Genomic DNA, 14,479 nt, shown 5'->3' with positions numbered 1-14,479 from the left:
TTAATAATAAATTTTAAAGCCAAAAAGGTCGAGTAGATCGACAGCATCTTGATTAAGACGTTTCGATACGAACTTGTATCATCTTTAGTTAGTGTACTGAAGATGATACAAGTTCGTATCGAAACGTCTTAATCAAGATGCTGTCGATCTACTCGACCTTTTTGGCTTTGAAATTTATTATTAAGCTACTATCCTTAAAATCTAAGAATATGATCACAAAAAGATCGAGAGACCAAAGGAACAGACTGTTCCAAAGGTCCTCTAATCGCCATTTTTAATAAAAACACTCATGGCTAGCCAGTACTCTGAATACAATTAGTTAAACTTACATTCAACATGTACCTAGATATCCCCTCTCTCCACAAAAAGATATTCCCTGCTTTACAATTACCTAAAGACTATCAAAACACCTTACGAATGTCACGCTAAAAAGTACATTTTTCACCAAGAAAAGTGAAAATTTAGAATAAATCAATCATTTCCAAAAGCACGCTGTAGAACTTTTTGTACAAAATTCCGTACACAAAATCTCATTCCCACAACCAAAATTTTATTAAGATGTGCCAACAGGGGGCGCAATATGCCAGTGTTCCGTTGGTCCCCATGTTCCATGGGTCCCGCAGTTTCCCTAGACTAAAGGACTAAGTGTCGTTTGGACAATGAATACTTTTAAATTTAAAGTTAAGCTTCTAAAAACTACCAGCTTTCATTTGGACAAGAGTTTTATCGCCTATTCGCGTTCCGGTTTAACTATAGGTAGGTAGCAGGTTTGTTTAAATTTTAAATCAAACTTTTGATAATTCAAATTTCACCTTTCTTATGCCGGCCTGTAATGATCTAATTTGTAAATTTAGAAATGCAACATCGACACAAAACTCTCTGGTTTAGCATTAATGATTAAGTTTAAAGTCAACACTATTACATTGTGTTTGTTTGCATAACTTCATCTGTAGGCCTACTGCAACACGCTATGTATAGGTTAAATTTCGCTATTTAGCCTAGGTTAAGTTAAAATAAATTTCAACGTTTGGAATAAAACTGTTGATATGGATAAGGAAGTCACTGGTTCTACCACTATACCAACGCAAAGGCGAGATATTAGAATAAGGTTATTAATATGCCTCTGTTGGACGTTTTTTCCTTTTGGAGGCTACGGGTCAGTGGTTTACCTGCAAACAAGCATCAATATCGAGGCAGCGGTCGGTAAGACAAAATCATTTTACATGGAAATAAATAGCCTATACAGTTGAAAAGGCATCTACTATATACTGTTTCAAATTATTGTTCTTGCACACGTAGGATTTTTATCATGAATCCCAAGAACTTGGCGAAAATAAATTTTTGTTTGCATGGTTTACTTTTCGTGTTGACCCAAATTCTGATTAGTCAGGTTTTCATAGGCAGGGCTAAATTTAGATGTTAGGATACAGTGTTCAAAACAAAATAGTTGAATAACACGCTTTGTTACAAACTAGTCAAGTTTGGTAAAGCATGAACATAGCCATGTTTAAAGCAGGGCTGCGGAGTCGGAGTCGGACTCGGGACTCGACGGAGTCGGTTTGTTTTGCCGGAGTCGGACTAGGGACTCGGGACTCGAGCAAGACCGCGTAAAACTACCCGAGTCCCGAGTCCGACGTGCGCATGCGCATTGCGCAGTATCAATTTTTTTAACTGTTAAAATGTAAGTTGTAAAAGTGTAATAGCAAATGTGAAATATTTTTAAACCATGTAATGCGGGTGGATCAATTATGAGCCCAATGTGAGTGGATTGCAGAAATCCACCTTAATTTAGTTGCGTAAATGGGTAAAATACAGGCTGTAGAGTCGGAGCTGGACTCGGGACTCGGGAGTCGGGAGTCGGACTCGGGTGTATTTTTTTGGCCGGAGTCGGACTCGGGTTGTTTTTAACCGACTATGCAGCCCTGGTTTAAAGGCACATGAAACCATTTAGTATACAAAAGGTTTCGCAAAAATAATAAATTATCTATACAGGTACAAAATCAATTTTGATTAGGTGTAGATCTATTTGGTAGCCTATCTACCTATAATAATTCTTATATTAAATAAAATCAACAAGCTATGTTGAAGTGGAAACCTGATAAAAAGCGTTCTGATAAATAAGGATGAAAACGCCTCCTTTCAATCACAATACCTTAAACCAGGGTTTCCCAAACTTTTGCGCATCACGGACCACTATTTGTGAATCTGTTTTTTCGCGGAACACAATACAAAGCAAAAAAAGAAATAAAACCAAATTTTATATATTTACAACACTGACAACATCAATGGGGCGGATGAGATTGCTTCCCTGTGCTTAAATCATTAATTCATCATAAATTCAAAGCGCAACAAGTAAGATTTACGATACTGGATAGCAAAAGTTTTCGAAATCAACAAGTTGTGAATAACTGGGGCAATTTAATTATTTTTAAAAGAGTACACATACTGTACAACAAGGGTCGGTTAAAACCAAACTCAGAAAGGTCTCTGTGGGCCGCACAAAATGTTAATTTTGGTATACCGGCATTTCTTTCAAGTTTTTATTACATTTCAAAATAAAAAATGAAAAATGTATGTCCAATATTTTTTAACACGTTTTCCGTTGGTACGCGACGCACTTTGGCACTTGGCAGTCAGTCTTCCACAGAGCAAGAACGATAATCTAGTTCAAATGACAGTACCGTATCATAATGTAAACAAACCTTATGTATAAAGATCGTTAAAACAAAACGCGAAAAATGTTCGCACTTACATAGTTGAAATCAGGCGCGGATCTAGGATTTCAGTTTGGGGAGGGCCATGAAATTTTTTGATATGACGTCACAATTTTTTCAGATATGACGTCACAAAAGTATACCATTGCGTGACGTCATAATTCAGGTAAAAATAACATCGGCTGGCCGAATAAGCTAACTCCTGCAAAATAACGCGAAAAACAGACCTTTTGAAAGCACGAAAAAGTAATAAGGTTAGCCTCTACAGTGGGCCGGTTTCCTAGTTTGACCCGGTATGAAGAATATCGCTGAAAACGCCACCATGTCTATTGTCTACACTCTACACATCTTGCTTTTTCCCGAAAAGGCGAGAGCAACCGCACATGCTTCCGAAAAAGCGCAAGGTCACGTCGCAATAAGACCATAGCGTTGTCTGCTGTGGTCAGCTGTGGTTCTTTCATGACACTTCTCTCAATTTTTAAGTTACTGTACTTGGTTTTTGCCAAATAAGGTTGCTGAAATGAGCAAAACTCTATGCAGAGTTAATCCTAACATTGGATAGGTTATTCAAATCCTTCCACAAGGGTCGGCAACCTTTGTGTAGTAGTCGCGGGCCAAAAGCAAACTCAGAAAGGTCTCCGCGGGCCGCACAACATATGTTAAATGAGATTTTGTGTTATTACAACTTTATAACAATTGTGAATCAGGTGGGCCTCGGATTTTTTTGCACTTTAAAAACGTGTTTATAATTACTTTTAAGGAGGCAGTAAAGTCTTGGCGCAAATTCGCTAAAAAAGCGTATACTTGGTTTAAAATTCGAGTCCACACGTCGCCATCCCCCTACTACTATTAAAAAAGTGTAATAAAACTACTTTGAGAAAACGCGATAAATTTGATAGTTAATGTATTTTAGTGTTTGTTAAGCATTTGTGGCAGACCGGGCGAGCGAAGCGAGCGCGATTTTTTTGGTATACCGGTATTTCTTTTAAATTTCTTGTTTTTGTTACATTTAAAAAAAAATGGTTAAAAAATATTTGTCGATTATGTTTGAATACGTTTTTCGTTTGTCCGCGACGCACTTGGCAGCTTTCCACGGCGCAACAGTAAAGAAGCGCTGATCTAGTTCAAAAAGAGAATCAAAACGTAAACACACTGGATGTCTAAAGATCATTAGCGCGAAGCGCGAAAATTTTTTGCATTTACACACTGAAAATAGTCAAAAAGTATTTAAAATGGACTCGTGTCTAATTTGTCAAAGAGGCGGCGGGCCGGATGAAGTATATTGGCAGGCTGGTTCTGATACAGATTTGCATTAACAACCAAAAAGCTTTTAATTGTACTTGGATATAAGTTAGTTATTATATAGTCGAGGTCAGCGTACGGTCACTTAAGCCGACCTAACGTAAAAAAATCGCCCTAGTAATAATAATCATTAGTATCGACCTTGTTTTATTAAAATTTTGGCTATCCATTTGGGAATAAGACATTTTAGCATTTATAGTAAAACAGCTAACCTCAGAATGAAACTCAGAGTAAGCTCATTTATAATCAGTCCACAACATTGCGCATGGTTGCTTTTGTTTCTATAGGCTTTTCGCTTAACTACATTAAAATTTTCCAGGTGCCATCTCTTTAACGAGCTGCTATGTGTCAGCTGCCGTATTTGGAGTCGTCTTTACTCCTGTTATTATTCGAGTTTGTGGCGCAAAAATTACAGCTTTCGTTGCCCAGATTTCGTTCCTCCTTTTCGTCTTAGCCAATTTCTACCCAGGTTGGTACTTAACTGTGATGTTATAACTAAATTTTGGTAACTTTCATTTAATTTGTCAATTTTTGCACATTTAACTAAATAAAATATTCTGTCAACATCAAACGTATATACACGAATTTTCTATGACACAATACAAGGCGCTTGGCAATAGGAAGAAAAAAATGGCAAAGGATTAAAACTGAAACAATTACTTTTAAACACTGTTCGTTGCCCCTTTTCATTAATAATTTCTAAACCGGGTATTTACCTTCGTCAATTTGCAGTGGCCTATATACTGATACCTGGAGGAATAATTGCCGGTATTGGGGAAGCAACCATTGTTCCTGCTATTATGGTGATTACGGTCCACTATGCCAAGTGCTATTCCCGTTACAGCACCAACAGCTTTGATTTCTATGTTACCGAGTTCATAGGATACATTTTTGGTATTCTCCAACTGAGCCTGGTAGGTACCTGTTGCGTGTAAATACAAACAAGGCTAACATGCAATTTTTTTAATAGTTTTATATACTGTTAAAGGGCAATGCGGCAATAGGTCATCCAGAGGTAAACATGATTTAGAAAACCATGTTGCGTAAAATGTCAAAACAACTATAAGGGTGTGATCCACAACCATCCTGTAATATTGTGTTTTCTGCTGGGTAACTTATATATAGACCGATCAGTTTTTGGTTGAGTTGGATGAGGCGTATTCAAGAACTGCAAACGTGACGAAGATAATATGGAACAAAATTAGTCTTTTTCGGAAATTTTATTACAGCCTACATACTTTTGATATTCCGCGCTGGTAAAAGAACGGTTAAAAACACTTTAAAATAACGTTTTGAACAGTTTTGTAGATAAAGCGCAACAGAGTTCTGAATGTATTCAACTAAATTATTGCGCACAAAGTAGGCCTATTTATATTTAAAACTGGATAATATGACTTGTCGTTTCTTGTAGGACTTCCTGTTAAGTGTTGGTACGTTTGAAAAGTGCAAGCGTATTTTAAAATATGGTTGTAAAAGGGTTGCGACAAGGTGACGGAAAACTAATATTGAAAAGATTATAGCTTTATCTATAACTTAAACCAGTGTTTCTTAACCTTTTATGCTTGGGGGCGCACCTAGAGACGTATAAAAACGTGGCGGCGCACCTTGCGAGCGAAGCGAGCGCGAAATTTTTGAGGTGTACCGATATTTCTCTTAAATTGCCTGCATTTTTTTATTATATGGGTTTTATAGTTGCATATCTTTAAAGGGACTTCCAGCCTTTGAGACTAAGGACGATATTTTGTCCATTAAAGTCTTATTCCGATTAATTTACTTATTTCGACATGGTTTTTACTATCGCTTGCGGCGCACCTAGCAGCCTTCCATGGCGCACCAGTGCGCCGCGGCGCACCGGTTGAGAAACGCTGCCTTAAACGGTTAAAGGTTTTCTGAACACTAAACCTGATTTACTAGGAGTGTTAATACTTTGCTCTTCTGACCTTATAGTCGAACTAACTATATAATTTAAAAATAGAATCAGTTCTACAATGGAACTATTCTTAGTTATCGTATGAGACTGCTTTTGACACGAACAGTTCGACGTTTCTTGCAGCCTTCAACAGAACACATTTTCCTCGTTTATGCAAGAATTTATTTTTTCACTGCCAACCTTCTAACAGATGTGCGGAAGCCTACTATGCTACGCAATACTCACCGTCGGGAAAAGCGCCAATGAAGATAACAACGAAACAGACAAACGAGGCAATGCAACGAGGGACTTGACGGTTTGTGGCGCTAACGACTGCCAACATCCTAACGTGACCGAAGCCAACCTGGACCAATATGTTCCCGCTACTCAAACAGTTCTGTTCACCGCTTTGGGAACGTTAGGAGCCATGTCCTTAGCCGGAGCATTAATCAATATTATTTTCACTCCCAAAATCGATAAGACTCTTGAGTCAGACGACGAGAATTTGGTAAAGGAAGAAAACGTTGTTAACCGGACGTTGAGTGAACGTATAAAAGTAAGAATATTGATTTTACTAAAACAAAATTTATTTGGCGATTTTCGTGCTACCAGCTGCCGCCTATAAAAAGGGTAAACAAGATGTTATTTTCTCTAGTTTACCTAGAAAAAGTGGAGGGCCTACGAGTTTAGTTCGCCCATTTGTTTGTCCACGACAGTAGCTCTAAACCGTATTTGGGTTCCATAGATTCTTAGCAATTTTTGCCCCGCTGCGTCCGAATATACGACTTGAAATGTAACATGGGGGTCCCTGAATTTATAATGAAAATTTAACTGAACGGTATAGAAATTCTGGTCAAGGGCAAATCTTTGTAGGTGTTATCCGGCTGAGGAAAATCAATATACTACAATACACTTTCTTACATTACTTTGATTAAGTGTGTGCTTTTCCACCAGGCCACGGCAGCAATTTCAGTACAAACCACCAAGGTGACATTGGTGCATATGATTACTCCGAAGCAATTGCTAATCACGCCTTTTGCACTCTATGGCGGGCTGCTCATGTCATTTGCCTTTGGAGAAATGACGCGGGCTTTTGGCTCGTGCTTGCTTGGCGTCGACAAGGTAAGCTATACAATAGTGACTCCTGAAAACCAAATTGCCCTGAAACTGTCACATAGTAGCACATTGCAGGTCGCCGAAATCCCCGACAAATACTTTTTTTCATTTGGCGAGTTTGCCTACAAATTGACAGTTCCAACGTTAAGATAAAGTGTATAATAGATAGTAGATTTGCTATAAATTTATGGAAATTGGTAGATTTGTTAAAATTAACAACAAATCATACTTAAAGTTGCATTTAGATTTTTCAGTACGTTGGTCATAATTTCGGATATAGTGGCCCTCCTAATTCACGGAACCTTATTTCGATAAAGAATAATTTTTATCTCCAATTAGGTAGGTCTCTGCACAGCGATATTCTCACTTTCCGACGCAGTTGCATCGTACATTACCAGCAAACTATCGAGTCGTTTCGGACGAAAATTCCCAGTTCTGTTAGGACTAATATTTGACATTGGGAACTACATGATTTGCCTGTTCTGGCTTCCCACAAGCAACACGCTCTGGGTGGTTTACATAATGTTCATGTTTATTGGATTCGTAGATGGCACCTGGCAGCCACTCATCAACGGTAGGTAAAAAGTGAACGCATTGTTCGCTTTAGAAAACTATAACAGTTCACTGCCTATCAAAGGTAGGTTGTCACTAAGATCAGCAAAGCCAGCAACTATACGTTCACCAGCCTTTGCTGGTATCGCGTTTGTTTTGGCACACGTTCAGGCATTTTTATTAATTAACAATAACGACAATTTATAGAAATTACCTACTTTGTGCTGATTATAACGCAAAGCCGATCAACAGAAACTTTGAATATTGCGCCGACGAGATGCAGCTAAAAATTGCACAGCTGTATAAAAGTTACTGTTTAAATTTGTGGGGATATAACAACGTTACTTTTAAATTTTGCGTTGCTCTTGACAAGAACTACCATAAACTGTAGCTTGACAGAAATTTACGTGTTTGATTGACTTTTTACCGCTAAATAATTGCATTTTACGGTAATTTTCCAAGTAAAGCTTGGTAATGTGTAACCATTTTTCTTTTCGTATTTTTCTTTTAGATTAGGAAGTTGGCGTTATTGGATACCGCTATATTCTCAACCTGCTAAACCTTTAGATATTCATGCAACGTATTTCCCAAACAATCAAGAAACCGCCTTTACAGTTGCGAACCTCTGGACCTTGGTGGGAATTGCCATACAGTACGGGTGGGGCACGAGCGTTTGCGTTCGCGACAAGATTTACATTCAACTCGGTTTACTGGCTCTATCTATCATTGCTTATTGTAAGTAGCCGTAGTTTGATCAATCTCACTATTCTCCGTTTAAAACACACAAGAGAATCTTAAAGCAATTGTATTTAGCAATGTCCTATACTTCTTCCGTTATAACTATGCCCGACCGTCGGTTTGCAAGGACGCCCACGCGCTTTTAATTGTTTCTTTAGCTAGTTAAATGTAACAAAATGGATAAAACCAGTATTTCTCAAGTATTTCTTTCGTCAAGAAACTAGTCTTAAACAGTAATGAAATTTGTTTTTATTTCTTGTCCAAAAATCTGCTCAAGGTAAAACCATTGTGTTGGAGCGTTGACTTTTTTCAATAAACTGTAAAAAAATCGACCATTTTATATCAAATATATATACGCACATAAGTCTACATAATTAAATAAAATTTGATTGGTCTACATTAATAGATAGAAAATTATTGGATCAAAATAATGCTGTCAAGTATACATATACAGTGCTAAACAAAACTTCTGTTGCAACAAACTAACTCAGAAAATAGGTTTTGGTTTAAACCAAATGAATAAGTTAAAATTACACAACTTATGCTAAAATATTCCAGTTGTTAATTATAGAAAAGTTGCACATTACATTGCAGTTTTTGGAGAGTATTACTATCCTCGTGATAAAGAAGTAATACAAAAAGAAGAGGAAGATGTTGTGATCAGAAATGTAACCGCTCTATAAAATCACCGAAAAGACTTGGATAGTACTTAAATACAAAGATTTAAAACAGTTGACCAAAACAATCCACAACTGATATTATTGAAAAATCTGTTGATCTAATTAAACTAAGGAACTTAGAGACAAAGCAGTGTTGATGATTCAGCACCACAGACTTGTTAGAAATCTTAAACATCGCATATCTTAAAACTTTGCAAATTCTGGGAAGACTTTTCGACCAAATTCTGGGAGACTTTTCGACCGATCAATAACAAATTCTGGGAGACTTTTCGACCGATCAATAAATTAGGGCTGGTTTACCTGTCTTTGTTTTTGCAACTATTGCCAAGCAGAGCAAACAAAACCGTGGAAAAGCAAAACAGGCTGTTCCGGCAACCTGCTCGACGAATAGCTAATGTTTTCACTGAGCAACTACAATTTTCTTTAGGAAATATTTGAAATGTTGCCGAATCACGTGTTTTTTTTTCATACCGTACCTAATGCCAAACACAGGAAAAAGGGATGCGTTTGGCAATATTTGGCTGTATGGCTTTTTAATGGCGTTCTTTACAGATGTATAGGCGCCAAATATAAGTTTTAGCCTAAGCTACAATTATAAAGTCAACCCGTGTTCTGCGTCAGCAAGTAGTAATGAATATTTTACCCTTTCTTTAACTGGCCTGCACAACCCTAAAGGTACAAGGCCGCATACTAAAGTTGATTTCCGATCTTGTGCGTTAATATGCAGCTTATATCTAGTTTAATCGAGCGAAGCACAAAACATATTGCTTTTATTTGGTGTCAAAACTCAATCGAAAAGGAAACGAGGCGCAGTAGGCGCTTAAAAGAGATTCGAATTTTGCTCACATTGGTTATTCTATTTCACAGAAATACGTAGGCCTAAATAGTGCTTTTGGGCTAATATAGATTGTGTAAAAACGTACAAAAACATATTAAAAAAAGCCAGCAAAAATTGTAGCCTGGATGGGGGACATGGCCTATTTAATTGTTATTATTACAACGTGACGCCACGCTATAGCTACCTAAAATGTTGCGGTCAGCGGGCGTATATGCTGTGCAGTACAGGCCTGATGTATAACACACTTTGTTTAAAATTTACATATAATGGTTCTGATAGGAAATTGACGTTGTTATTTGAAAATAATAACATTATTTATTTTCTTTTTAGTCGATGCTCATTTTAGGTTTATTTTTAGTCGATGCTCATTTTTACATGTCGTTTGCGTCCGGTTTGTATGGTTTATGATGACGCATGGGTATTGAACATATCACCTAATACTTTAAAGACGTTAAATAGCCATGAAGTTAATTTTAATGTCAATACTACTGAAGGAAACCTTGTGCCAACAAACGTTATTATGCAACTGAAGAAAAAGGCTATACGTAGATGTAAAACATATGTCATCAAGTTTTATAAGATCGCAGCATATGTTGTCATCAAGTTTTATAAGATCGCAACGTCAGTAATTGTCAATCAAACACCAGGCTTGTCAATGTTTCTACGCGTCATAAGATCAATGGGTCCAGCTTTAGTTTAAGATTTCAATCAGTCTGTTGTTTAAACATTAAATAGTTAATAGACACAAGCGTATTAAATATAAATAATTTAAGTAGTAAAATTAAAGAGTTTTGTTTTTATAACACAGGAAAATCGGAAAACATACATCTAGAAATAGAAAAGAAACTTGTTATACATGATGGACACGGTCAACAAGCCGGAGACCAAGAACCTCAGTTTTAACAACACGTTCTGTGTGAATCAAAAACGTGATATTTTAAAGGGTAGAAATAAATTTCATCAGGTAGATCATTTTTTTTTAACACCCACATGTACCTTTGCACAGCTAGATTCATTGTAAATATAAACCAAAAAAATGGATTAAAAAGATTTAACTTGGGATAAGTAAATGAGAAAATAAAAAAGCGAGTTAGAACATAAGTGATTAAAAAGTTGTATATGTGTAATTGCGACAAATATTATTAAGCAGTTTAAGACATTTCACATTCAACCATAAACAGCCAGTGGTAAAAAGAACAACCCTCACTCTCACTTAAGTATTATTATTAATTCCAAAGTAAATTGATATACGAATGAATATACTGTTGCTGCCAGGCATTATATTAATTATAAAGAGGGTTCTTCCGACAATAATTTATACATATAAACTTGTAACAAGTTTTACAAGTTTATATGCCCTGATGAAGATTACCTGGATAGATTATTGAAACGTCGGTACAGAATAAATTATTGTCGGAAGAACCCTCTTTATAATTAAATTGATATACATTTTTTGTGTTGGATTTATTAACGTGAATGCAATACATTTTATATAGGACAAGGTGAAAGTTAAACTAATAATACCGGCAATAATTTTGGATAATCCAATCTAATCTGTTTTTTGTATTTTATATGGCATGGTTCATAGGCTACATCCGTAGCTAACGGCAAAAGCTTGACGTGTTTTTAGGATGAATGATGATTACAACGCAGTAAAGGAGACAAGCGTACGTACAAAGATGATAAATATTTCTTGGCTATTTGCAACGATACGACATTATAACTGTTATCAATTACGTTTTTTTAAGTTAAGGTTATATGATTTGCGCTAGTGGTAACCCAAAGGCCTGGAATGTAAACCACGCTTATAAAATTTACCCTTTAGAGCCACACAACTTTGATATAATAAAAGCACACCAAGTGATTGTCGAAGGTATTGATAGGCTATACAATCTCCCAGGTGAATTGTTTGGCGACTGGTGAGTACTACTTTAAGAAGAACATTGTTAAATTCAGGTATAGGTGAAAACACTTATGTAGGATCTGATAAAGTACAAGTTTTTAAATAAATAAATACCCATCTTGTATTCAAGTACATAGTTGCAACATTATACAAAAAACAATGTACTTTATCATTTTTTAGTAAAAACGTAAATATTTTGCAGTCACGCAAAACATAAAAATTGATGAATGTTGATGACGCTATCGCCACATGTAAGTTTTTCATTGATTTAGTTAAGGTACCGTAGGTTAAACCGTTCAAGTACCGACACTTATATTTCATTCAACACAAAACACGCCATGCAGCCGTTGTCGTTAAAGAAAGGCGAAATAAAGGGGAAACTGCCGTTTCGTAGTTCAGCAGGCTTCTACATTGTCTCTGGACGATTAAAGTGCTTTGTTATGGCGCACCCCTATTTAGAGTGATGCCCACATGCAGTGGCGCCGATTTCAAATAGGAGGTCTTTCATGTTAGCTTAGCGAACAGGTCGAGAACAGACAAACAAACACTTCGCAATTGGCAGCAAGGGAACCAGATCAGCTAGATTTCCATAAATTTGTTAACGTGTGATTTGTGCAGCAAGCGTTCTATAGAACCCACCTTTAGCCAATCTTAACAACCTACTATTAGTTTTGTAACATTCTTTGCTTTGCATAACTATCGGTTCATCGCTTTAATTACTAGACAGAATCTTTAATCGAATTCACCATCTGTTGCTGTAGACTAGAGCAATATAGTCTGTTGCACATTACATAGAAGCCAGTTTGCTTAGTAAACAGAAGGGACAGATGTGCGTCGGTTGGAAACGGTATAAGCCCTACAGTGTTTTAGATTCCATTTTATGTCGAGTTGTTAACAAAAAAGCACATTTCAGGATAAGACTGGAATTGTCATTACAAGCTAATATATATTTGTATTTAGAATTGTTGTTCGAAAACTGTCTATAGAGGAGAACAATATTCGAGGTGAATTAATACCGATAACGGTTTACGAGTTTACCTATACCCTACACAAGTCGAACCTTACAGATGAAGTTTATTTCTTTACTATGCTTAATGGACCTAAACGTTTTATTTTAAGTAAAACTTTTAATGCTTTGAAATGTAGACAGTTTAAAAAAATCGATTGTCTTTTGCTCATTTCGAGAGAATGTTATCTGAATAAAATTGCTCCAATATCACACAAATGCAGCGTAGCTTTGATAATTTGATGTCGAGCCTCACTTATTTAATCTGAATGAAAGTCGAGCAGTCAGAGAAATCAAGTATATGTCAATTGTAATTTTCTGCTGGGAAAACCAACAGGCTGGCCTGCCTTTGTTTGTATGTATTGACTTGAAATTAGCACGTGACCTAGTTTGGTACCGTTACTGTACTGTAATGCATTATTATCCAAGATCGGATTAAGAGCTATAATCTGTTCGTATTAACATCAATAAATTGACAATTATTGACAAGGGTTTGTATAGGAGTGGTATTTCTGTAAAAATTGACTGTTAATCAATTAAGCATTGTAAAAACATTATCTAACACTTAACAATAGAAAATAGTAGCCTTTGACGTTTTGTTATTATAATAGTAAAAGGATACCAAACCGAACGAAGTGGATGTAGGAAATAAAAGTAGGCTATACAAAGTAAATAAAATACCGTTAACATTTCTGTAATTGCAAGATTAACTGTCGTGTAGAAAAGTATTGATACCGGTATATTCAGTGATTTTCGACCTTTCTTGAGTGTGGTTTCCTTTCATGGACTTTCAACACTGGCGAAGGGTGATTGACTCGTTGAACAGATTTAACCTGGTGAAGAAGGCAACAGTAACTATATGACGATACAATACAAACTTTGGCAAGATTCTATACTTTGAAGGAAATGTTGAAATAGTTCACCTGTATGGTTCCACCTGTCCCGTTTTTATCACTTTGTCCACGCCACCCTATTATTCAACAAAGTCCCTGTTTTTTAGCCGGCTGCAATTTTTTTTAATTTGATGCGTGTCTTAGTACTGACCTTGTCGGGCTTGGTGGCCAAGAAAACACACACTGAGTTACCCGTGTCTATGTTTTAAGCGGCGAACCAATTGAAATTAAAAAAACAAACCGGATAAATACTTTTAAAGAAAGCAGTCTATTTAAGTATAAAGTGGCGATTATATAGGGCTAAATTATAAATACATTCATTATTTTAGTTTTTATTTGTATCTTACTACAGTAATTTAGTTGTCCCGCCTAAAATAAATATATAGGTTGGCTAGTTCTTCTGTAGATATTTTTGCTGTAGTAGGGTTGTATGTTCTGGGAGTGTAAGTTTTAGTCAAGGTAAACGAGATAAAAGCCATATTTTAGTGTTTATTTTAATCGGAAGACATTTAGTAATATTTTTATTTTAACACTCGAGAATTCGAATTAAAACAACCGGCTCTTTAAGATAGGCTAAACGGTTGTGACGTCGTACTACGACATATCGTCAGAAATCCATGTAAAATGAGTATAGGCTCAAATAAATTAATTAGGGGTACCTAATGTTTATGTGAATCTCACACACCTCGAGTAAATGAAGCAGTTAGTGTCAATGTTTTAACAATTTAATGGGTCGCATTTTTGAGAACACGGAATTAGACCTACAAAGCAACAATACCTAAAGAAGAAAACAATATAATACGCCTACCATAGAATTATGACCAACGA

General features: G+C 36.3%; 1 protein-coding gene across 1 annotated transcript; it reads left to right on the top strand.

Moving 5' to 3' along the window:
- Nucleotides 1–1,046: 1,046 nt before the first annotated feature.
- Nucleotides 1,047–9,014, top strand: LOC146147802 (protein unc-93 homolog A-like). Its single transcript, XM_083387938.1, has 8 exons — nt 1,047–1,203; nt 4,336–4,485; nt 4,749–4,930; nt 6,137–6,433; nt 6,880–7,047; nt 7,381–7,615; nt 8,161–8,328; nt 8,926–9,014. The coding sequence occupies exons 1-8, from the start codon at nt 1,047–1,049 to the stop codon at nt 9,012–9,014; spliced, it is 1,446 nt and encodes a 481-aa protein (XP_083244064.1).
- The last annotated feature ends 5,465 nt before the right edge of the window (nt 9,015–14,479 follow it).

Source organism: Ascidiella aspersa, chromosome 4 (assembly GCF_963924565.1).
Source record: "Ascidiella aspersa chromosome 4, kaAscAspe10.2, whole genome shotgun sequence".
Classification (NCBI taxonomy): domain Eukaryota; kingdom Metazoa; phylum Chordata; class Ascidiacea; order Phlebobranchia; family Ascidiidae; genus Ascidiella; species Ascidiella aspersa.
This window is presented reverse-complemented; position numbering and strand designations above follow the sequence as displayed.

Bases quoted from the DNA above. Each gene is read 5' to 3' on its own strand.
- LOC146147802 (XM_083387938.1), top strand. From the start codon at position 1,047: ATGGATAAGGAAGTCACTGGTTCTACCACTATACCAACGCAAAGGCGA. The intron at 1,204-4,335 runs GTAAGACAAAAT...AAAATTTTCCAG, and splicing joins CAATATCGAGGCAGCGGTCG to GTGCCATCTCTTTAACGAGC. The intron at 6,434-6,879 runs GTAAAGGAAGAA...CTTTTCCACCAG, and splicing joins AGTCAGACGACGAGAATTTG to GCCACGGCAGCAATTTCAGT.